The 24141-nt window shown below is 49.5% G+C and overlaps 1 protein-coding gene across 3 annotated transcripts in view; it reads left to right on the forward strand.

The window, feature by feature from the left end:
* Nucleotides 1-24141, forward strand: part of colq (collagen-like tail subunit (single strand of homotrimer) of asymmetric acetylcholinesterase) — a 212717-nt gene that overhangs the window by 121940 nt on the left and 66636 nt on the right. For all 3 annotated transcript variants that reach the window (XM_072509367.1, XM_072509368.1, XM_072509366.1), the window contains 7 exons: nt 3670-3714; nt 4234-4260; nt 5905-5976; nt 7798-7860; nt 14998-15024; nt 17478-17522; nt 17658-17693. In XM_072509367.1, the coding sequence (XP_072365468.1) occupies nt 3670-3714; nt 4234-4260; nt 5905-5976; nt 7798-7860; nt 14998-15024; nt 17478-17522; nt 17658-17693 (315 nt within the window). The remainder of the gene's footprint in view (nt 1-3669; nt 3715-4233; nt 4261-5904; nt 5977-7797; nt 7861-14997; nt 15025-17477; nt 17523-17657; nt 17694-24141) is intronic.

Genomic DNA, 24141 nt, shown 5'->3' on the forward strand with positions numbered 1-24141 from the left:
CCCTTACCTGTAAGTACCTGAAGGTGTTCCCCGGGGGGGGGAGCCCGTACTTCTCCTCCAGCTCACCCAGGCTCGCGAACTTCCCGTCCACAAACAGGTCCCCCAACTTTCGTATCCCTGCCCTGTGCCACCCCGAAAACTCTCCACCTGTTCTCCCTGGGACGAACCAGTGGTTCCCCCATATTGGGGTCCACGGCGAGGCCCCAACTTCCCCCCTATGCCGCCTCCACTGCCCCCAGATTTTGAGGGCAGCCGCCACCACCGGGCTCGTGGTATACCTCCTTGGAGGGAGTGGCAGCGGCTCCGTTGCCAGCGCTCCCAGACTCGTACACGCACAAGACGCCGTCTCCAGCCTCTTCCATGCAGCCCCCTCCCCCTTCATCACCCATTTGCGTACCATCGTCGCATTGGCGGCCCAGTAGTACCCACAGAGGTTGGGAAGCGCCAGTCGCCCCCTATCTCTACTCCGCTCCAGGAACACCCTTCTCACCCTCGGAGTCCCTCGCGCCCACACAAACCCCATTATACTCCTGTTAACCCGCCTAAAAAAAGCCTTCGGGATAAACATGGGGAGGCACAGGAACAAAAACCTTGGGAGCACCGTCATTTTGATTGACTGCGCCCTACCCGCCAAGGACAGCGGCAACGCGTCCCACCTCTTGAACCCCTCCACCATTTGCTCCACCAGCCTTGAAAAATTAAGCCTATGCAGGGCCCCCCAGCTCCTGGCCACCTGGACCCCCAAATACCTGAAGCTCCTCTCTGCCCTTTTTAGTGGGAGCTCGCCAATCCCCCTCTCCTGGTCCCCTGGGTGAACCACGAACAACTCGCTCTTCCCCATGTTGAACTTGTCCCCCGAAAAGTCCCCGAATTCCCTAAGAATCCTCATTACCTCTGGCATTCCTCCCACCGGGTCCGCCACATACAGCAGCAGGTCGTCCGAATAGAGCGACACCCTATGCTCCTCCCCACCCCGCACCAACCCCCTCCAGTTCCTTGACTCCCTCAGTGCAATAGCCAGGGGTTCAATCGCCAGTGCGAAGAGCAGGGGGGACAGGGGACACCCCTGCCTCGTCCCTCGGTGCAACCGAAAGTACTCGGACCTCCTCCTATTTGTGGCCACACTCGCCATCGGGACCTCATACAACAGCCTAACCCACCTGACAAACCCCTCCCCAAACCCGAACCTCTTCAGCACCTCCCACAGATACCCCACTCTACCCTATCGAAGGCTTTCTCAGCGTCCATCGCCACCACTAACTCCGCCTCCCCCTCCCTCGCCGGCATCATGATAACGTTCAAAAGCCTCCGCACATTCGCGTTCAACTGCCTCCCCTTCACAATCCCCGTCTGGTCTTCATGGATGATCTGCGGCACACAATCCTCAATCCTCATGGCTAAGACCTTCGCCAGCACCTTGGCATCTACATTTAGCAACAAAATCGGCCTGTAAGACCCACACTGCAGGGGATCCTTGTCCCGCTTCAGGATCAAGGAGATCAGTGCCCGGGACATCGTCGAGGGCAAAGCCCCCCCCTCTCTTGCCTCATTGAAGGTCCTGAATAGCAACGGGCCCAACAGGTCCATATACTTTTTATAGAATTCGACCGGGAAACCATCCGGCTCAGGTGCCTTCCCCGCCTGCATGCTTCCTATCCGTTTGGTCAGCTCCTCCAGCCCAATCGGGGCCCCCAATCCCGCCACCAGTCCCTCTTCCACCTTTGGAAACCTCAATTGGTCCAGGAAGTGGCCCATCCCTCTCTCCTCCCGTGGGGGCTCGGATCGGTACAATTCCTCGTAGAAGTCCATGAAGACCCCATTGATGCCAACCCCACTCTGCACCACACTCCCCCCCCCCCATCCTTAACTCCCCCAATATCCCTAGCTGCATCCCGTTTCCGAAGCTGATGCCCCAGCATCCAGCTTGTCTTTTCCCCATACTCGTAAATCGCCCCCTGGGCCTTCCTCCACTGCACCTCTGCCTTCCTGGTGGTCACCAGGTCGAATTTGGCCTGGAGGCTGCGCCTCTTCCTCAACAATCCTTCCTCGGGCACCTCCGCATACCTCCTGCCTACCCTCACCATCTCCCCCACCAGCCTCTCCCTCTCCCCCCGCTCCCTCCGCTCCTTGTGGGCCCTAATGACTTTCAGCTCTCCCCTCACAACCACCTTCAGCGCCTCCCATACCATCCCCACTCGAACCTCCCCGTTGTCGTTCGTCTCCAAGTACCTCTCTATGCTTCCTCGGACCCGCTCGCTCACCTCCTCTTCCGCCAACAGCCCCACCTGCAATCGCCACAACGGGCGCTGGTCCCTCTCCTCCCCCATCTCCAAGTCCACCCAATGCGGGGCGTGGTCCGAAATGGCTATTGCCGAATACTCAGTATCCTCTACTCTCGCTATCGGCGCCCTACTCAAAATGAAAAAGTCGATTCGGGAATAAGCCTTATGGACATGTGAGAAGAATGAAAATTCCCTAGCCCCCGGCCTTGCAAATCTCCAAGGGTCCACCCCTCCCATCTGGTCCATAAACCCCTCAGCACTCTAGCCGCTGCCGGCTTCCTACCCGTCCTAGACCTGGAGCAATCCAGTGCCGGATCCAGCACCGTGTTAAAGTCTCCCCCCATTATCAGGCCCCCCACTTCCATGTCTGGGATCCGACCCAACATACGCCGCATAAAACCCGCATCGTCCCAATTCGGGGCATACACATTGACCAGTACCACCCTCTCTCCCTGCAACTTACCACTTACCATTACGTACCGCTGGTGAGAGTTTTATTTATTGAGGTCTCACTGCCAATAAATAATTGATCTTGGGGCATGGACACATAGTGGTTAGCATTGCTGCCTCACAGTGCCAAGGCCCCGGGTTCAATTCTGGCCTTGGGTGACTGTGTAGAGTTTGCACATTCTCCCCGTGCCTGGATGGGTTTTCTCCAGGTGCTCCAGTTTTCTCCCATAGTCCAAAGATCTGCAGGTTAGGTGGATTGGCCAAGCTAAATTGCCCCTTAATGTCCAGGGATGTACGGGGTAGGTTATTGGGATAGGGTGGGGGTGTGGGCCTAGGTACGGTGCCCTTTCAGAGCGTTGGTGCAGACTTCATGGACCATATGGCCTCCTTCTGCATTGTAGGAATTCCATGATTGCAAAACACAGGTTCATACTTAAATACATTCTCAATGATCTTTTTAACATTCCCAGAATATCACTGAGGAATACATTCTGAATTCAAGAACATTTGTCTTTGGCCCTCCTTGGACCTCAGGACTAAGACACCGACCACTCTGATTTTAAGTTCTGCCATACCTCTAATGTGCATGTACAGTCACAGGGATCTTGCAAATCATCCATGGGGTTTACAAGGCCAGGATGGGTATTGCGCTTCTCTGCACTTGAGAATGCCTAGAAATTTGGTGCCCTTATTGACACGATAAATCTCACTTTATTAGTAGCCATTGCTTTATTCAGCTGTCAGAAAGTGAAAGTCTTCACCCTCCTGTGAATTTGCATTTGTTTCTGCTGAAAATGAACCCCGATACAGTTATGGAACTATTTAATCAAATGAAACCATTGGTCTGAAAAGGTTTGAATGTACAGTGGTTGTACTTGGCATTTCCCTCAAAACTGGGTATTTTTCAAACTGAAGCAGTGAACTTTTTTATCAACAGGGTCCACCAGGAATTCCGGGGATTAGGGGATCAAAAGGTGAGAATGTAAGTATCTTTTGTCATAATATACACCAGTATATCATGGTGCAGACACACACACTGATGGACGCACAGCAAGACCAATCAACACACACAACACCGCAGCCAATCACCAGTTAGAGCACACTCACTATAAAGACAGGGGGCATCAGAGTTCCCGCTCATTCGGGATGCAGTCTCTTAGAAGGACAGAGCTCACAGCTTACAGCACAGATCTTCACCATATGCTGAGTGCATAGACTGGTTAGGACAGGCATAGGTCTTTAGTTTAATCTAACATCGTGTTAACCCACAGTGAAAGTATGTTCAACAGTTTCTAACTTAATAAAATAGTGTTGCACTATTTTAAGTGTTGGTGGCCTGTATGTGTTCCACGGATCCAGAGCACCCAACACATCATCTTTGTACCGGCTTCCTGCATGGTTTTTCTCAGCAATTCTCGAGTTTGTATTGGTAAAGGTGTAACATGTTGCGGACTTGGTTCAAGAAACAGGTATCAATCAAGTGTGTTTCTGTTTCTCTTAGGGAGAAATTGGAAGGCCAGGAAGACCAGTAAGTAAAGCTAAGGCGAACAATCATCAGTTCTGTGGTCCCCCTACGACGGGAGTTCAAAAATGATCTGAGATAAAATATGCCTGATATTACACTGCTGGTATCACATAACCCTAGTGAAGTTACTGTCCCATCTTCCTCCAAAATGTGTGGTACTCGGGACCCTCCATTGTTCATATTGCTCTACATTCACTGATGTACATTCACATTCATTGTAACCTTCATTTTGAGAATCAGTTACATTTTAGGCATTATTTTGATTGTTAGCTTTTTGAACAAAAATAAAATCGAGCTTCCAAGTTTCTAGTGACCTGCAGTCTTGTGGCTTTTTCTACACTGACTTCAATCCTGTGTCTCAATAACCAAATTGCAATCCAGCAGCACATTATGTGGGTTTAACGTGACAACTTCTAACTAGTGTTTGCTGTATTAGCAATGTAATTCAGCTTTCCTCACAACAAATGAATATGAAGCATTGCCAATCGCAAATTGCGTTTAGTTTGATGTATTGTCTGTTTAGTAAACATACACACCGATATGATCAATTTTTAACTATTGAGTTTTCTATCCAAAAACAGATGTACTCTCAAAAATGTTTTTTTTTTAAATATTTTTTAATTCTCCTTTTTCACATTTTCTCCCAAATTTACTCCCACCAACAATAAACAATAATCAGTAACAAACATGTCAATCCCCATGTCAATAACAACGATCCCATCCTCGCACCAAACTCCAAACATTAGCCCGCATGTTCACACAAACTAATGACAATTCGGAATTAGGGATCACCCATAGTCATCATCAACACACACAGCCCCCCTCTACCCAACCCTCCCACCCACCCGCCCCAACTAATGTTCGATGTTATCCAGTTCTTGAAAGTGCATAATGAATAATAGCCATGAATTGTAGAACCCCTCCATCATTCCCCTCAGTTCCAACTTAACCTTCTGAAGAGTCAAGAATTCCAACAGGTCCCCCCGCCATGCCAGGGCACAGGGTGGAGAGGTTGCTCTCCATCCTATCAGTATCCGCCTTCGGGCGATCAACGAGGCGAAGGCTACAACATCTGCCTCCCCACCCGTTTCCAAACCTGGCTGGTCCGACACCCCGAATATAACCTCCCGGGGGCCTGGGCCCAGTTTCACGTGCACCACTTTAGAGATTACCCGAAAAACCTCCTTCCAGTAAGCCTCTAGCTTTGGACAGGACCAAAACATATGAACGTGATTACCCCCCCCCCCCCCCACCCCCGGCAACACGTTCATTTTAACCGCCTGAACCCGACCCCCCGGCAACACGTTCATTTTAACCGCCTGAACCCGACCCTCCAGTGACAGAGGGAGACCATCCCACCTTGCCAGATCGGCTTTCACTCTCCCCACCAAACTAGAAATGTTGTACCTGCGGAGCCCCCCCCCCCTCTCCCACACCTGGGCAACCTGCACCCCCATGTAGCTAAAGTGAGTCCCTGCTCTACGGAATGGCAGCCCCCCCACCCCTGCCCCCACCCCCGGCCGAGCCACCACAAAATACTCACTCTTATCTAGATTTAGTTTGTCTCAAAAAATTTTTAATGTGACTGTTTTCTTGCCTTTGTCTCAAACCAAAAATCTGACTAATTCTTTAATATTTATTTTGAAGGGTAGAACAGGTTTACCGGGCCCTCATGGATTGCCAGGGGCAGCAGGCTCACCAGGACCAATTGGGCCTAAGGTAAGGGCTATTGGTTTTCCAGATTCTCACAGATGTATTGCACAGAAACATATACGGCCTTCCCTTAAAACAGACGCAACTGTTTCACATCTCTGAATTATGCACAAAATGTTGAGATGAAGTTATCAACTTTGTTAATCCCATAAATGAATTGATGTGCTGGCCAATAACAATAAATATTATTTTGTCAACATGACCAACTCCAACAACTTGTACTTCATATCAGATAGGTGACTGACCCATTGTCTTTGCAGACAGGGAAACATTTTGAAGTAAAATTTAGACTGTGTGGGAACCTGTTTCAAGCTTACTACTTAATTAGTGAACTTCTCAATGCTCTGGTCCCTTGGTCATCAGAGGCAGTATAACACAGCTTCAATGTTACTTATTGCTTAACTATAGGGTAGAAATAACAAAGCTGTGACCGTCATTTCCCAATCCTCTCTCGCAACAGTTGAGGTTTCAGAATATTGGAGAGTTAACATCAATTAGAAAGGCACAGATTGATCAAGAACAGTCAGTTTGGATTTGCTAAGGAAAATTCCTCTCTGACTAACTTGAATTTTTTTTTGGGGAAACCAGGGGGATTGATGAGACTAGCATGTTTGATGTATTCGACATGAACTTTAACAAGGCTTTTGGCAAGTTCTCACCTGGCAGACCGACTAGAAAAATAAAAACCCATGTGATTCCAGGTAAAGCCGCAATTTGGATCCAAAATTGGCTCAGGCAGGATGCAAAAGGGAAAGGATTGATGGGTGATTTTGTGACAGGAAGGCTGTTTCTATTGGGGTTCTACAAGACTCAAGATTAGGTCCCTTGATTTTCATGGTATAAATCAATGATTTAGACTTTTTTTCAACTATGATTAAGACATTTGCAGATGATGCAAAAGTTGGTCAGGTAGTATGTAGACTGCAGGAAGATACCAATGGACTGCTGAGGTGAGCAAAAATGGAACTCAGTTTGAAGAAGTGAGAGGTAATGCAGTCGGGGACAGCAAATAAAGGCATAGGAATGCAAAATTAATGATGACATACTGAGAAATGTAGAAGGACAGAAGGATCTTGGAACGCATGTCCATAGATTCCTGCAGGTAGCAGAAGAAATGGATAAGGTGGTTAAGAAGCCATATGAGGGCAGCACAGTGGTGCAGTGGTTAGCATTGCTGCCTCACGGTGGCGATCCCGCCTCTGGGTCACTGTCCGTGTAGAGTTTGCACATTCTCCCCGTGTTTGCGTGGGTTTTGCCCCCACAACCCAAAAATGTGCATGGTAGGTGGATTGATCACGCCAAATTGCTCCTTAATAAAGAAAAAAAAAGAAGCCATATGAAATATTTTCTTTTATTAGCTGAGACATAGGGCGCGATTCTCCCCCCAAAAAGTTAATTTGTGGTGGGTTTTTCAGGGAGTTTCCCGCTGGTTCTGATGTCGAGTTCCTCACCACTATTCAATGACACTTAGAGCGCGATGGAGTTGGCAGTGGGGATTGGACCAAAAGCAATGGGATTACCATTCAGTACTGGTCTCCAAAAACAGGGAGCAGACAGAATGGCACTCCTGGGGGATATCAGAAAATTTATTCCACAGAATCTCAATGCTACTTTTGTAATTACATTATGGGCTTGCAAACAAATAAGACATCTTTGTCAATTACTTTTCTCTGAAGATGCTTTTGCTTTATTATTATAAAGCATAATTAATATGGATTGCAGGGGATTGTTGTTTTAATAGGAATTGCCCAGGCTGTTTTCTCCATTACAAACAGTAATTTAGTGCTTAGTACAGTACAATAACTGATTTCTGTCTCTTATTTTAAGGGTGAAATGGGTGATCAAGGATTAATGGGATTGCCAGGTGCAAGAGGACCAATGGGCTCTAAGGTTTGTAGCTTTCTCCTGCTGTATGTCTCTCTTTTTTTTTGGAATTTTTTTATTAAAACAGATTTGTAACATTGACATAGAAAAAAGAAGGCCATATACAAAAGCCTTAACATATTGAAAACGAACAGTGGGAAAGAATAAACATATTAATAAGGCACTTCCCCTATCAGCTGTTTGTCCATGCCCCACGTGTTCAACTAAACTAATGTGGCTCTAACCACCCCCCCGCTGTCGGTTTCCTACCGCTGTTCCCTGCAAGTGACTTTCTCCCCCGGGGGATCCCTGACCACCCCCCCCCCCCCTCCCCCCCCCCCCCCCCCCCCCCCCCCCCCCCCCCCCCCCCCCGCCCACTTAAGTCTTCTCTGCTCTCCATCCCGACACCCGAGGCTTGACCTGCCAGGTCCGCCCCGCGCTTGGCCCTAGCCCGCCCCTTCTCCTACTCTCCCTAGTGCCCCCTGACCTACGCTACCTACGCTGACCCCTGCCCTTGGCGCCTGACTGTCTCCCGCCCAAGTGCTCGGGCCCTCCCCCCACACACCAAGGACCCATTAACCTGATTGTATCTCCCCGTGTCCTTTCAAGTCCCTTAACCAGTCCCTAGCCCATCCACCCCGTCAGAGGCCCCGAGCTCCCGCCAAAAGATACCGCCACTGTAGAGCACTGAAAAAACTAAGTGTCCGTTAGTTCAAGTCCAGCTTTTTCTCTTTAATGAAGGCCCAAACCTGTTCTGGTGTCTCGAAGTAGTGGTGGAGTTCCTCAAACATAACCCAAAGCTTCGCCTGATACAGCATTCCAAACCTCACCTGCTTTTTGTAGAGGCTGCCTTTACCTTGATGAATCCTGCACGCCTCTTGGCCAGTTCCGTTCCCAAGTCCTGGTAAATGCGCACCTCGCAATTCTCCCATCTGCTGCTCCTCTCCACCTTGGCCCATCGCAGCACACGATCCCTGTCGGCAACTCGGTGTAAGCGAACCACCAAGGCCCTCGGTCGGTCGCCCGTCCTGGGCTTCCTTGCGGGGGCTCTATGCGCCCCATCCAACTCCAGGGGTCGAGGGAAGGCCTCCGGGTCCCATCGGTGCCCCGAGCATACCCGTCACGTATGCACCCACATCCGATCCCTCACAGCCCTCGGGGAGGCAACGATCCTCAGTTCTGCCTCCTGGCGCTGTTCTCCAGCTCTTTAAGCTGCTCCTGCATCCTCCTCTGGCGGAGATCAGCTCCTCCACCTCGTGCTCCTGCTCCGTTACCGTGTCCCGCCTGGCTGGAGAGTCTCACCTCGACCTCCCTGAGCGCCTTCTCTTGGACTGCCTGCGCCTCGACCATTCGGTCCATTACTGCTCTCATTGGGTCCAACGTGTCCCTCTTCAGTTCGGTGAAGCAATTCCTGAAGAACTCCAACTGTTGCTCCTTTGGCCAGTGAGCCTCCGCTCCCTGGTCCCTGCCGTCCGCCATGCTTCGCCGCTCGGTCTGGGGTCCCCGCTGCTCCTGCTTCGATCTTTGCCGCCCCACTCGACCACTTCTGGTCCCAACTGTCCATACCCCGCGGGGGGGTGGGGGGGGGGGGGGGGTGGGGGGGGGGGAACCTCTTCCTTTCGTCTCCTCCACCGATTCAGGTCGTCAGGTCCCGAAAAAATCCTGTGAATCAGGTCCGTTTGCCCATCGCGGGGCGGGAGCGATCCGACCTGCGACCTGCTTCCTCGAGGGCGCCACCGGAAGTCCGCTGTATGTCTCTCTTAATGCCAGAAATGCTTAGCACAGTATCCAGTAATTGAAAGAAAGCGAGTGCCCCCCAATCACCACTACATTTTGGAACTGGACCAGATTGTGCGGGTTTCGACACAGCTTCATTTTGATTTTTGGCTTGGGGAAGAAGAAATGCTTTGTCAGTTGCAGTGATTTAGGCTATAAACTATGAGTCATCTTTATTGAAATTTGTAGCTGAACAATTGGATAAAGTCAGTACATTAGGTTTAATTTGGTTACAAAATGTCTAATTTATGCTCCCAGAAATTACAAATATAAAATACATGAAGTTTTGCTAATTATCATTATAACACTGAATCAGTATGGCATGAAACGACTTTTCACCTAACAGAGGGACTGAATTTCACTAGCCTTCTACCCCAGAGGGAAAGCTGGGGAGTGATGGGGCCTGTAAAATGGTGAGGGAAGGCAGGGTGTGGCAGGAGGCGGCATTTACTGGCCCTGCAAAAATCAATGATCATTTGCAATGCTCGCTGGCCATGCAGCCTGGGAGCCCACCGTGAGCCGCCTTCAGCAGGACCAGAACGGTCAGAAAATCCATTGTCTCCAGCAATCAAGGTTATGAGTTGACAATAGCTGGATTCAATATCAAAACAATGCAGATCGTTATCTATATGAAGAATTACTTCTGGTAAGATTAATATAATATATTATCAGATCTTATTCATGAAGGCCCCGTCTTCTCAAACTTGCCCCTCGCCTGAGGTGTGGTGATCCTCAGGTTAAATCACAACCAGTCAGCTGTCCCCCTCACAGGTATGGACAAAGTAGACAGGGAGTGGATGCTTCCTCTCATGGGGCATTCTAGAATAAGAGGTCGTCGTCTTCGGATAAGAGGTAGCAAATTTAAAATAGTCATCTTTATTAGTGTCACAAGTAGGCTTACATTAACACTGCAATTAAGTTACTGTGAAATTCCCCTAGTTCGGGTACACTGAGGGAGAATTCAGAATGTCCAATTTACCTAACAAGCACATCTTTCAGGACTTGTGGGAGAGCACCCGGAAAAAACCCACGCAGACACGGGGAGAATATGCAAACTCCGCACAGACAGTGACCCAAACTGGGAATGGAACCTGGGACCCTGGCGCTGTGAAACAACAGTGCTAACCACTGTGGTACCGTGCCGTCTCAGAGCTGAGGAGAAACTACTTCTCCCAAACGGTTGTGCATCTGTGGAATTCACTACCCCAGAGTGTGGTGGATGCTGGGACAGTGAGTAAATTTAAGGAGGAGTTAGACAGATTTAAGTGGTAATGGTTTGAGGGTTATGGAGAACGTACAAGACAGTGGAGTTAAGGCCAGGATGAGATCAGCCATGATCGAATGGCAGAGCAGACTCGATGGGCCAAATGGCCAAGTTGCACTCCTATATCCTATGACTTTACAGTTTACAATTATCAGATCTGATAAGCTGTTATCAATACAGCCATATGCAGATCTATGGATATGATTTTTCTCGCAATGTAATTTCTAGTCACACCTACAGGAGATGAATTCTTCCTCGCCTATAGATACACTTGCAGCTACAAAGGGTGGCACAGTGGTCAGCATTGCTGCCTCACGGCGCTGAGGTCCCAGGTTTGATCCCGGCTCTGGGTCACTGTCCGTGTGGAGTTTGCACATTCTCCCCGTGTTTGCATGGGTTTCGCCCCCACAATTCAAAAAGATGTGCAGGGTAGGTGGATTGGTCACGCTAAATTGGGCCCTTAATTGGAAAGAATTAATTGGGTACTCTAAATTTTTTTTTTGAATAAAAAAAAACACTTGCAGCTACACAAATTTAATGTGATCGATTACATTCCAGAGATAGATGTGACATAAGAGTGGAACTGTGCTTGAACATTCACACATGATCAAAGCACTCCAGTGCATTTCCCGAGTCACCTATTATCTTGTATATTTGCTAGACTCAACCAATTTACTCAGTCTCCTATGATACCGATATAACTCATTAAGGAAAGTAGATTACCTCATATATTGAAAATAGTGTTCCATTTAACTGGAGCCAGTGAAGCTAACATACATCGACAATCAGTTGCTCTTTTGAGTCTGGTATAGCAGCTCTCACTAAATTTACTTGGCACGCATCTGAATGGCATCTCCATGTTGCGGAAATCTATCTATAGAGCACTCAATGGAAAAAGGCAACTTATTCCTTTAGTCAAAATTGAGATGAAGTTTTTTTCGGAATGAATATGCAAAGACAGATGTAGGCTGATTTAAAATACGTAGTCGCATCAGGCCTTTCCAGGAATGATCAATGCGCCTGGTCCTTGATAGGATCGACATCTAAAAGCCATATTATTGACGAGACCAATGAATTACTTTGTAATTTGTCAGGAATCTATTATTATTATCAGAATTGGAGAAACATCATTTTATCTCAAAATATTCTAATGCTAATTGAACTGCAGAAATAAATAAAAATAAGTTTAAAAAAAAGTTTTACGAGTGAGCACAAGACTGTAATTCAGCCATGGAGTTCAGATGGCGTCATGAATTGCGAGAGTGAAATTCAAAATACTTATGACCGACACCTGAACCTTGAGATTGGCTTACAGTTTTCAAATGACTCCCTGATATCTTACTATTTATAACATAACATTTCAATTTAATATGCGGGGGAAGGGGCTGGGTATTTTAGTTTTAGGACATTTTTGTGCTACCAGTGACCGACAGTGCAGATGCCAACTGCCTGTGTGTTCCGTGTCCTTGAACCACCATGAGGCTCATACAAGAGAGTTTACAAGCAAGGCTGGAATTTCCACTTAGTGGGAGTAAAACGCAATCCTGTTACAACATAATCGCTGACTCACAAACCGCAACATTCTGTTTGCAAGTGATATTGGTATTTTAAAACATCGGCCACAAAGCTATTCTCATTCAATTATGAGATTAGTAAGATTTTAAAAATATATTGCAATCGAGGATTGTGAACATTTTTCAGCATCAATAACAAATTACTCTTGTTTATTAACTCACTTCCCTGTACAAGGTACTTGGTAAAATTCTTCTCAAGTCATTATTAGCAAAATAATCATATATAGATTGCATGGGTTCAAAATTGGTTAAGAGATATGTAGAAGAGAGTTGGTTTAACGGGAAGAATCTCTTGATTGTGGTGTTTCCCAAAGATCTGGGGCGAAATTGTCCGGAAACGGCGCGATGTCCGCCGACCGGCGCCCAAAACGGCGCCAATCAGACGGGCATCGCGCCGCCCCAAAGGTGCGGAATGCACCGCATCTTTCGGGGCCGAGCCCCAACATTGAGTGGCTAGGCCGACGCCGGAGGAATTTCCGCCCCGCCAGCTGGTGGAAACGGCCTTTGCTGCCCCGCCAGCAGGCGCGGAAATTACATCTCCGGGTGGCGCATGCGCGGGAGCGTCAGCAGCCGCTGACAGTTTCCCACGCATGCGCAGTGGAGGGAGTCTCTTCCACCTCCGCCATGGTGGAGACCGTGGCGGAGGCGGAAGGGAACGAGTGCCCCCACGGCACAGGCCCACCCGCGGATCGGTGGGCCCCGATCGCGGGCCAGTCCACCGTGGGGCCAGGCCACCGTGGGGGCACCCCCCGGGGTCAGATCGTCCCGCGCCCCCCCCAGGACCCCGGAGCCCACCCACGCCGCCTTGTCCCGCCAGTAAGGTAGGTGATTTAATTTACGCCGGCGGGACAGGCAATTTATCGGCGAGACCTCGGCCCATCTGGGCTGGAGAATCGAGCGGGGGGGCCCGCCAACCGGCGCGGCGCGATTCCCGCCCCCGCCGAATATCCGGTGCCGGAGACTTCGGCAACCGGCGGGGGCGGGATTCACGCCAGTCCCCGGCGATTCTCCGACCCGGCGGGGGGTCGGAGAATGTCGCCCCTGAATTGGGGCATGAATTTTCTGAGTTTTTCACAACTTATGTCAATGACTTAGATGAAGGATTACAGAATTGTACATCAATGTTTGTACTAAATTGTTAGGCAGGTTAGGTTGTGTAGGGTAGAGGGGCAATGACAAATAATAATCTTTATTAGTGTCACAAGTAGGCTTACATTAACACTGCAATGAAGTTACTGTGAAAATCCCCTAGTCGCCACACTACGGGTACACTGAGGGAGAATTCAGATTGTCCAATTCACCTAACAAGCACGTCTTTCAGGACTGTGGGAGGAAACCGGAGCACCTGGAGGAAACCCACACAGAAATGGGGGATCGTGCAGACTCCACACAGTCAGTGACCAAATCCGGGTCCCTGGCGCAGTGAAGCAACAGTGCTAACCACTGTGCTCCCGTACGTAAGTAAGTGGACAAAACTATGGCAGAATAACTTGAAATGAGAAAGTGTGCGATCATCCACTTTGCAATCTGAGAAAGACAAATCGGAATATTTTCTTAATTGTGAGAAAGTGGAGCAGTAAAGAGACCCATGCACATAAACCAGTAAAAGCACGTAACAGGTAGAAAAAGTAAAGAAAAGGGATATTGGAATGTTGACCTCTACCTTGAGGGTGGAACTACAGTTGTGCAGAGCTTTAGGCAAACTGCAACCAGTTTAAGTCACCGAACCTCAGGGAGGATTTGATGGCCTTGGAGTGGGTACAGCACAGATTTAACTGCATGATGCCAGAGAAGGCTCATAATATAACCTTAATCCCCTGGCATAGTACAGGTTAATTCTGAGGACAGATTACATAAATGTAGTTTGTATTTCCTTAAGTTTAGAAAGTTAAAGGGCCTACAATTTGGACCCGACAACATGGGGGAAAAGAAGGCCCTGGACAGATCCAAATGGAGGATTTTCTATTTTCAATATTCTCAACATTAAAAGAGTGCAGGCGCAGGAACCCACAGGACAAGTGAGCACGCTGTAAAGCCAGTGCCTTCGTCCATCCTTCCAACAGTATCTTCATATATAATATTTACAATTGGATCGGCAAATTAATATTTCGTTTAACACCACATAGATGGTGAATAGTTGGTCTCCTTGCTGAACATTCATCCATTGAAGCAATGGGAGAATCCATCAGAAGGTTAAGAGATGACCTTAGAGGTGTTTAAAATGATAAAGGCATACATTAGGGTAGATATAGAGGAACTATTTTCTATGTTTGATAACTCGGGATGAAGGATCATCATACTAAAATTGGAGCTAGACTATTTCAAAATGAAATGAAGAAACACTATTTCACACAGGGAAATTTAAACCACAAAATGCTGGGTCAATTGAAATCTTTAGTCCTGAGATTGATAAACTTTTCTTGGGTAATAGGATCAGTAGAATCTGACTGTATGCAATGCATATTGGATAAAATGTCCATATTAAAGAGGAATGTTAATTCCTTGACTGATTGTGAAAAAGTTAATTGCATTTTTATTCTATTTTTCCAGGGTTTGATGGGTCAAAAAGGTGAAAAGGTCAGTAGATCATTGAAGATATATTAAAAAATCATTTTTGAAATCTGCCTTTAGGTCCTTAATGGCTCAATGGTTAATACTGTGTGACTGAGATATTTAGGGCTGGATTTGGGAGTTGGGAAAATTCTCAGTTTGCCCCATCCGCCTTGGTTGAAAGTACCTCCAAGGATGGGATTTTCATTATGGGGGCGCGGCTTCCGCAAGCGGGTTGGCACATGCGCATGGCTTCCCACTTCGGCGTGGGCGACGCTGACATGGCAGATGGAGACGGTGGGCCACACGGAGGAAGGTAGGTCCTCCTCCGATCGCGATGGCCTGCCGATCGGTGGCCCCGATCGTGGGCCTGCCCACCGCTGAGGCCCCCCCCAGAGTCCGGTATCCCCCCACGCCCTCCCACCCCCAGGACCGCCACCATGGCCGCGAGTCCAAGCTCCCGCCGGTTGGTATCAGATTAGAACCACGCTGCCGGGACTCGTCAGAGTTCGGCACATTGAGCAGCAGAGAAATGGCACTGGGGGCTTCTTCAGCGGCCCCCGACCAGCGTCGCGTGGACCACGCCGCACGGCTGGCAGGCGATTCTCCGGTCCGCGAAGAATCGCGTCCCGGCGTCGGAGCGGCGTGGCGGGATTCTCGCCCCGCCCCGGCAATTCTCTAACCCGGCGCAGGCTCGGAGAATCCCGGCCCCCATGCCTCATCCATGACACCACATTGCCCACCCAACTCCCATGTCAAGTTATGCCCCCAAAACCACTCCTATTTCCTCTCATGCCCCCTTTCCAGTCTCTGACACTTCCATGCCCATTGATGCTCCTTTGAAGAGCCAGTGCAGCCACAATGGGCCAAAAGGCATCCTTCTGCACTGTAACAATCCTTTGATTCTGTGATTCACTCACTATACACTATATAACCAATTACACATGTAGTGCCAGGAGGATTTAAAAGTCATTCATTTATAACTTTCTACTTTCTTAATTAAAATTCATTTTACTATCGCCCAATAAAAGTATCAATCATTTAGACCCTTTGAAGTATCAATAGCAGAAACTGCAAACCCTTTATCTTGAGTAAAGGAATATTGTGAAATTGACAGCAGAGTTCAGAGCCAGAGCTGTCAATCAAGCAATGTTTTCTCTGGGGGTCAAGTGATTCACAAGCTAATTGTTTTATGGGCTCTCATTATGTATTCAAGGCTGAGAGGCCAGAAATCCATTATCCTGTTGAAACACCTAAGTGCCAGAGAAAACATTGCTTGATTGACAGTTCTGATCTCTGCTGTCCCTTTCACAATGTTTATTTACACAACATAAATAAGTTTCAAAAGCTTGCAGTGTCTATGATTGATACTTTAATGGATCTGGATGACTCACCCTTTTATTATTCTGCAGTAAGGCATAAATAAAGTGGGTGAATGGGCATGGATGTGCTATGGCTTTGCATGGAGGGGGGTCAAAGAGATTGTTTGGGGGGACATAGTTTCACATGGGGAGCATGAGCAACCATAGGGGTTCTTTGGGAGGCATAACTTGGCATTGGAGCATGAGGGGCCGTAGGGAATATTTAGAGGTATACTTTCACACAGGGGGCATGGTGAGTCTTTTTCGAACTTGTCTTTCAAATGGTCCGCTCTGCAGAGTGTGATTCACTACACCTCTGAGGTGCCATGAATCATGACTCTTTACAAAGCTCCCCAACTGCAATAAAATGCAGAGGAGTAAGACCTGCCGATTCCTATAATATAACCGGCCATGTTAGAAGTGCAGAGGGCAAGCTCGCGATCCAGACCGACCTTCATCCTTAAAAGGCCATCCTGAAAATCAGAAACCCCAGGAATATGGTTGGCGTCCCAGAATCAGGTCCCAGCCACCATTTTTAAAGGGACTCGGTTAAAATCCAGTCCCTCGACCAGGAGGTTCTGAGGTTCAATCCCTAGACTATGCCGGCTTAGTTATTTGCTGCTATGGTGTGAGTACGCTGCTACAGCATTGGGGTTATTCATGAAGGCCCGCCTTCTCAACCTTGCCCCTCAGCTAAGGTGTGGTGATTCTCAGGTTAAGTCACCACCAGTCAGCTCTGCCCTTCAAAAGGGAAAGCAGCCTACGGTCATCTGGGATTGTGGCAACTTTACCTTTACTGAATTGGGGACGAGATGATTGATCCTGCTTGTTGTCCAGCTACCTCTGCTGGAAATGGATGTCAGTTGAAGACACAATTTGTTAACCAAGCTGACTCGAGCAATAATGACAACTACTTTGGAGGAAGCCCAGTACATCTGCTGGAGTAACTGTACCCAAGTAACACGTCAGAACTTTCAGAACAAGTGAAGAGAAATCACAAAGGTTAAGTGATAAAGCTTTGTTGTGTTTAAAATACAATTTCTAGTCATTTGTTCTCTGCAAAGGACAGGTTAAAACATGTCAAAATATATGTATTCTAATAAAGTGTGCTTTTCACAGGGGTTGAGAGGTGAAAGGGGTCAACAAGGAATCAAAGGAGAAATGGTAAGAGCACTTGTCATCTAATCTATACTGACAATACATAATATGGAATGCTCTGTGACTTGAGAAGGAGAACATGAACTGTGTAAACATTGCTCTAACAAGGTTATCAACTCACAGAATCTCATTACATTTCAGGGTGTTATGGGTCTTCCTGGAATGTTGGGACAGAAGGTAAGTGCCTACCATTGAATTATGCATAGAATGGTAAAACACAGAAGGTAGACATTCAGCCCATCATGACTAAGATACTACATGAAAAATAGAAAAGTTAAAGCTAAGTTATAATTCGGAGAATGCACTACATTTAGCAAATAGTGACCACAATAAATCAAAAGTGAAAAACAGAAGGTAAAATCAATACTAGGAATATAACAATTAGAAATAGAAAATAAGTTAAGCAAAATGAGACTATAATATTTTTTTCTCCTAAGTATTTACTAATCAGTAACAAAAACAATAGGAATAAATCATTTTAAATCATTATTGTGGCCCCCTCATCGATAGACTGGAAATAACTGTCAGCATGAGTTGTTGTGCCTGTGTTGTTAGGAGTGCTGTATAGCACACAGCTCTCACTCATTGAACGCATCTGTGTTATCGTTATTAGGATAATTGAGCTTATTATTTCCGGCATAATAATTTGAATGGAAAGTGATAATGATATCTTTATTATTATTACTATTATTATTGTCACAAGTAGGCTTACATTAACACTGCAATGAAGTTACTGTGAAAAGCTTCTAGTCGCCACATTCGGGCGCCTGTTCGGGTACACAGAGGGAGAATTCTGAATGTCCAAATTACCTAACAGCACGTCTTTCGGAACTTGTGGGAGGATACCGGAGGAAACCCACGTAGATGTGGGGAGAACGTGCAGACCCCGCACAGACAGTGACCCAAACCGGAAATCGAACCTGGGACTCTGGTGCTGTGAAGCAATAGTGCGAACCGCTGTGCTACCTTGTAACGTTAATCAATTACATTTTGTGGTGTATTGCTGGCCCCATATGAAACTGGCTTCACCATGCCCTCTTCTGCTTCCTGTCCCAGCCAATGATGTAAAGGACAGCTATCTGAATACTGTCTGACCCACTTCCTGTATCTTGACTGCATCAAGGGTCACCTTGTAAGCTAACATAATTGTGCAGATATTGCAGCAAGAGCAGTGACAATGTACAATACTTATGATAATAATCTTTATTGTCACAAGTAGGCTTACATTAACACTGTAATGAAGATACTGTGAAAAGCTCCTAGTCGCCACATTACGGCGAATGTGGTGCCTATTCAGGTACACAGAGGGAGAATTCAGAATGTCGAATTCACCTAACAGCACGTCTTTCGGGACTTGTGGGAGGAAACCGGAGCACCCGGAGGAAACCCACGCAGACATAGGGAGAACGTGCACACTCCACATGAGACAGTGACCCAACCCGGGAATCGAACCTGGGACCCTGGCGCTGTGAAGCAACAGTGCTGGCCACTGTGCTACCGTGCTCAGGGCAACGCATAAGTTAAAGATAGATAATTCTTGTGTGCAGACTTTTGCCGTACACACAAGTTGCCATCTATCCTTCATAATTGTAACTGTACTATTTATCTGAATTTCTCCATGCAAGCAAAGGATTAATTGCCAAGGTATCCTACTGTGCCAGCATCAGAAGACCCTCCTCTTCTGGCACCATTTCTTCCAGGATGGAAATGTCTGCAGAGGTGATTTTCTTACATATTGGCCAAACTTTTCTGGCCTTTCCTGCCGGTGGTATCTGTTGGGCCCATCAAGGTTAACGGACATTTGAGTGGCTCGCCGGATCTTTTGGCAGGTGCTTGAGGTGTGAAATCACCAAAGCAGATTTCTTCGGGCCTATTCCATAGCGTTCATTGCCATCTTCTGCCTCCTGCAGCACCAAACAGTACTTGCTTCTCAATGGAAACAGAGTGTCCATCAACCCCACTGGGTCCTTCTCCTCCCTTAGCCCCTTCCTCTAGAGCTTTCACTAGTTTATCAGTAAATCCGGCTTCCATTTGGCAGCACAATTCCATCCTTCATGGATATTGTTGAGTCTTAATTGCCCGCGGTTCCCAGCACCACTCCAGCTGTTTAAGTGGCTCAATATTGAAGTGTACTGCTAGTTCCGATTATTGATTCTGCTGCTTTATTGGGTGACCTGCTGTGTGCATAATTTACTGCAATTCCAGCGTAAGAGTAAAATAGGAAATTAACTATCATGCTGAGTAACTGAGAGTATTGAGCAGTTAGCACGGCAATAGTGCTGAAATTACCATTTCTAAGCTTATATCTTAATAGACTGTTATGCATGATGTTTCGCCAAAAAAAGTATTAGTTGATACAGGATAATGCTTCTATATTATTAAAGCCTTTCCCACCTACATTCTGACCACAGCTAAGTTTCTCCACCAACAGACAAAAGGTAGCGGGCTGGATTCTCCTATCGGCGACGTCAAAATCGCATTCGACGATCTGCCGCATTTTTACGCTGGAATCGGGGGGGGGGGGTTGCCATTTTTCCAATCGCTCCGTCCCTCAGAAACGGCATACTCGAGGCTGCACGCTGTCGGGACGGCCTCAGGACGTCACCTGATGCCCTCCCCCGATGCTCCGCCCCTGATGGGCCGACTTCCCGAAGGCGTGGGACACGTGTCCTCAAAACCTTCGGGGACCTGCGAAGCGGATGCGGAATGAATCTAGCGCCTCCAGTCGGGGGGGGGGGGGGGCGGGGGGGGAGCTATTCCGCTGGCAGGGGGGGGGCTTCGGCGGGGGCTAGAGGGACTGATGGGGGTGGTGAAGGGGATTACGGGGGCGGGGGGGAGTTTTGGGCAGGTCGGGTCCGTGCGCCGCCGCAGACCCGGCCATTCTGCGGCCGTATCCGCAGGTGAAGCCGAGGCTTGTATGGTGCGGCTGCGCCGGGTGGAGGATCAGTACGAGGTTGACGCCAACGTTTTGGTTGTAGGACCAGATGGATCCTGCAGACATAGCCTCAGAATCGGAGAATCCAGCCCAGAACCTCTGTGCCTCCCCCTCCCCCAATCACACACAGACAGTTTGTGCTATCCTCCCCGTAACTACACACACAGTGTCTCTCTGCCCTTACCCCCCCCACCCAACAAATACACAGAAAGTGCCTCCTTGTGCCGCTACCCTCCATACACATACACGCATAGTGCGGTTCAGATTTGGCACTGAAAAGCCCAGGTGACGGACCAAGCTTCATCGAGTAATTTGAAGAATTAATAGATGACTTGAAGTGTTTCGGTGACACAGTGCTTGAATTTTAAATGCCAATTGATAATAGAAGCAAAGGACCTAGTTTGAAGGACAAACAAATTGTGAGCGAAATTCATCATTTGGGAGACTATGGGCACGATTCTCCGGAAACATTTCTAAGTGTGGTAGCAAGCGGGAACTGCTGCAAACCTCTGGACACTTGGCCCGGCGAGGTCAGCAATGCAATTCAACGTTAATTGATCCACTTAATGAGGCTTCACGGGCTTCTCGCCACAAATGAAAGCTCGCCAGCTGATTCGCCGGGACCACGCTCGCCAGCCCTCGCTACAAGGTTGAGCATCACTTAAGCAGCACTTGCTCAGCCAACATAGCCAGCTCGCAATAATGGCGCCAAGGAGACCGGACCCAAGATTCAGGAACACAGACCTGGGGAGGCTGCTAGACGCTGTGGAGGCCAAGAGGGATTTCCTGTTCCCCCGAGGCGCCCGGAGGGTCAGTCAGAGGGCAGCCAGTGTTGCCTCGGATGAGGTGATGGCATCTGTCAGCTCGGACATTGTGGCCAGGAGGACTGGCCTCCAGTACAGGACAAAGGTCAACGATCCACACTGGACATCATGAGTGAGTAGACACCAATGCACACCCCCGCCCCACCGAGACCTTTCCACCTCCACTGGACTGTCCACCTCACAACTCTCCATGTGACCCTCCACACCCCCTCTACCTTCAACCCGCCCAACCCTTCCTTCACAAACCCCCTCCCAGCACTGTGAACCACGCGTGTGGCTAACGATGCCCCCTCTGTGTCTCCTCAGGGAAAGCTCTCCCACAATCGCAGTCAACAACGCGGAGGCTGGCAGATGCCGCAGAAGTGAGGAACCACCGGTCTCTACCCGGAGGACCTGACAAACGTGAGTAGTGATTGCCTTACTGACTGACCCATCCCTCCCACTGACCACATGTCCATTCTCCCGCAGATCCTCCAGCCGACGGCGACGGCCTTTTCTGAGTGTCCTCCCCTCCAGCCTTCCATGAGACCACCTAGGAGGGGAGCTCTGAGGATACAACTGCAATAGTTGCATCACAGCTGTCATCCCCACCCTCCACCAGCGTAGATACACGCACCTCGGTGGAGAACGTTAGTGGTCAGGCTTCGGGGGCACAATCTGGTGAGCATCACAACGCTGATGATGGAGGCAGGAACCCCCATGCGAGACAGCAGTCGGAGGTCTGCTGGATCCCAGGAACCTGCTCGGTCCCAGCCTGATGCTGAGCCTGTGGAAGAGGTCATCCCAGAGCTGATGGAGACGTTAGGGTGCGGCCAGGACATTCAGAGGGAGATGTCAGCGACACTCCAGCAGATCCTTAGCCACTTGGAGGAGTCCCAGAGGCTACGGGCGCTGAAGATGTCACCGGCAATGCGTGGCATCGAGGCCAACACTGCTAGGGTGGCGACAATAGTGGAAAGCCTGGTGCACGATGTCGGCACCATGAGTGAAGGTGTCCAGTCACGCAGTCGGTGACAGCCATGGCTGAGGGTCTCGATGGAATGTCCGCCTCGCTGGGGGGTTGTGACCCAGTATCAGGCCTACCTTGATGAGGTTGTGCAGGGCATGTCCCGCTCTCAGGTGGGCATTGCCAAGATGCTGAAGAGCATGTCCCAGCCACTGAGGAGCATCACCGAGGGCGTCTACACGATGGTGCGGAGAATGGGGAACTGGCAAACCAGATGATGCAGGGGCAGCCAGGGCTCGAACCAGCTGCCCCTCCGTCCCAAGGTGAACCCCAGAGCCCTGTGGGCACTGACCGGGAGGAGAGGGTGCTGGATGCCAATCCGGACCCATGGAATGGCAACATGGCCACACGCTCCTCCGAGTTCCACTACTCTAATGAGTCCGCGTCTCAAGGTCAGCACATGGGACAGGGCAGCACCGCTGTGCATGTGCTGCCAACAGGTGAGCCGAGGTTTCAGGAGCGGGGCACCGAGGCGCTCCTGGACGTAGTGGAGCAGAGGAGGGAGGCCCTGTACCTCGGCCATGGCCGCAGGGTCGCTCCACGCCTCAGCCGGCGCCTGTGGAGGGAGGTGGCAGAGGCCGTCAGCGCTGTGGCCGTGACAGCAAGGACAGGCGTCCATTTCACAAGAAGATCAATGACCTAGTCAGGGCAGCCAGGGTGAAAACCCCCCTCCACCCCCGATGGGCGGCACAGCCCTAGGTGCAACCGACATGGCTGCACCCACCCATGCAGGTTGCAGTGGCAGGATGGGTTGTGAACCTCTGCCAACATACACACAACCGCTGGTCCGCTTGTATATGTCTGCCCTAACACTGATGCCCTTTATCTCTGCCACCCTCCTGCTCCCCACAGGAGAAGCGCGCTCACAACAACCGGGAGCGTGAGAGGACCGGAATGGGTCCACCCGAACTGTGACCACTCACCATCCATGAGGAGAGGGCCCTGGAACTTGCAGGCGGACATGAGGACCGGGAGGTTGCGGATGCAGAGGTCGGGGGCGCACCACCAAGTGAGACCCCCCCTTTCCCCCTTCCCCCATATTCCCCTTCCCCCTTCCCTATCCCCCTTATCCCCTTCCCCCATATCCCCTTATCCCCATAACCACCTTCCCCCATATCCCCCTTATCCCTATATCCCCTTCCCCCATATCCCCTTCTCCATATCCCCCATATCCCCCTTCCCTCATATCCCCCTTCCCCATATCCCCCTTCCCCATATCCCCCTTACCCCATATCCCCCTTCCCCATATCCTGTATATCCCCCTTCCCCCATATCTCCCATATCCCCTTTCCCCCATATCCTGTATATCCCCCATCCCCTGTATTCCCCTTATCCCCCATATCCCCCTTCCCCCATATCCCCCCTGCCCCCATCCCCATCTGCATGTCTAACCATGCATGCTGTATTGTGTATTGCAGGACCAAACGTCTACCCCCAGGACAATCCAGGGCGGCCACGTGCCAGGTACAAACCCGGCCCATCAGGCATACGACGGCCTCATCTAGTGCGAGTGCGGCGACGCCGGTGGGCCAGACCCAGCGACGAGGGGGGCAGCCACAGGAACAGGCCCCCTTTGCAGCCGACCCAGGACACACCTACCCAGGGCACACCTACCCTGGGCACACCTACCCAGGGCACACCCAGGGCACACCTAGCCAGGACACACCTACCCGGGACACACCTACCCAGGGCACACCTACCCAGGGCACACCCAGGGCACACCTACCCAGGACACACCTACCCAGGACACACCTACCTAGGACACACCTACCCAGGACACACCTACCCAGGACACACCTACCTAGGACACACCTACCCAGGGCACACCTACCCAGGGCACAGCTACCCAGGGCACACCTA

The sequence above is a fragment of the Scyliorhinus torazame genome, chromosome 6, assembly GCF_047496885.1.
Source record: "Scyliorhinus torazame isolate Kashiwa2021f chromosome 6, sScyTor2.1, whole genome shotgun sequence".
In the NCBI taxonomy this organism is placed as follows: Eukaryota; Metazoa; Chordata; class Chondrichthyes; order Carcharhiniformes; family Scyliorhinidae; genus Scyliorhinus; species Scyliorhinus torazame.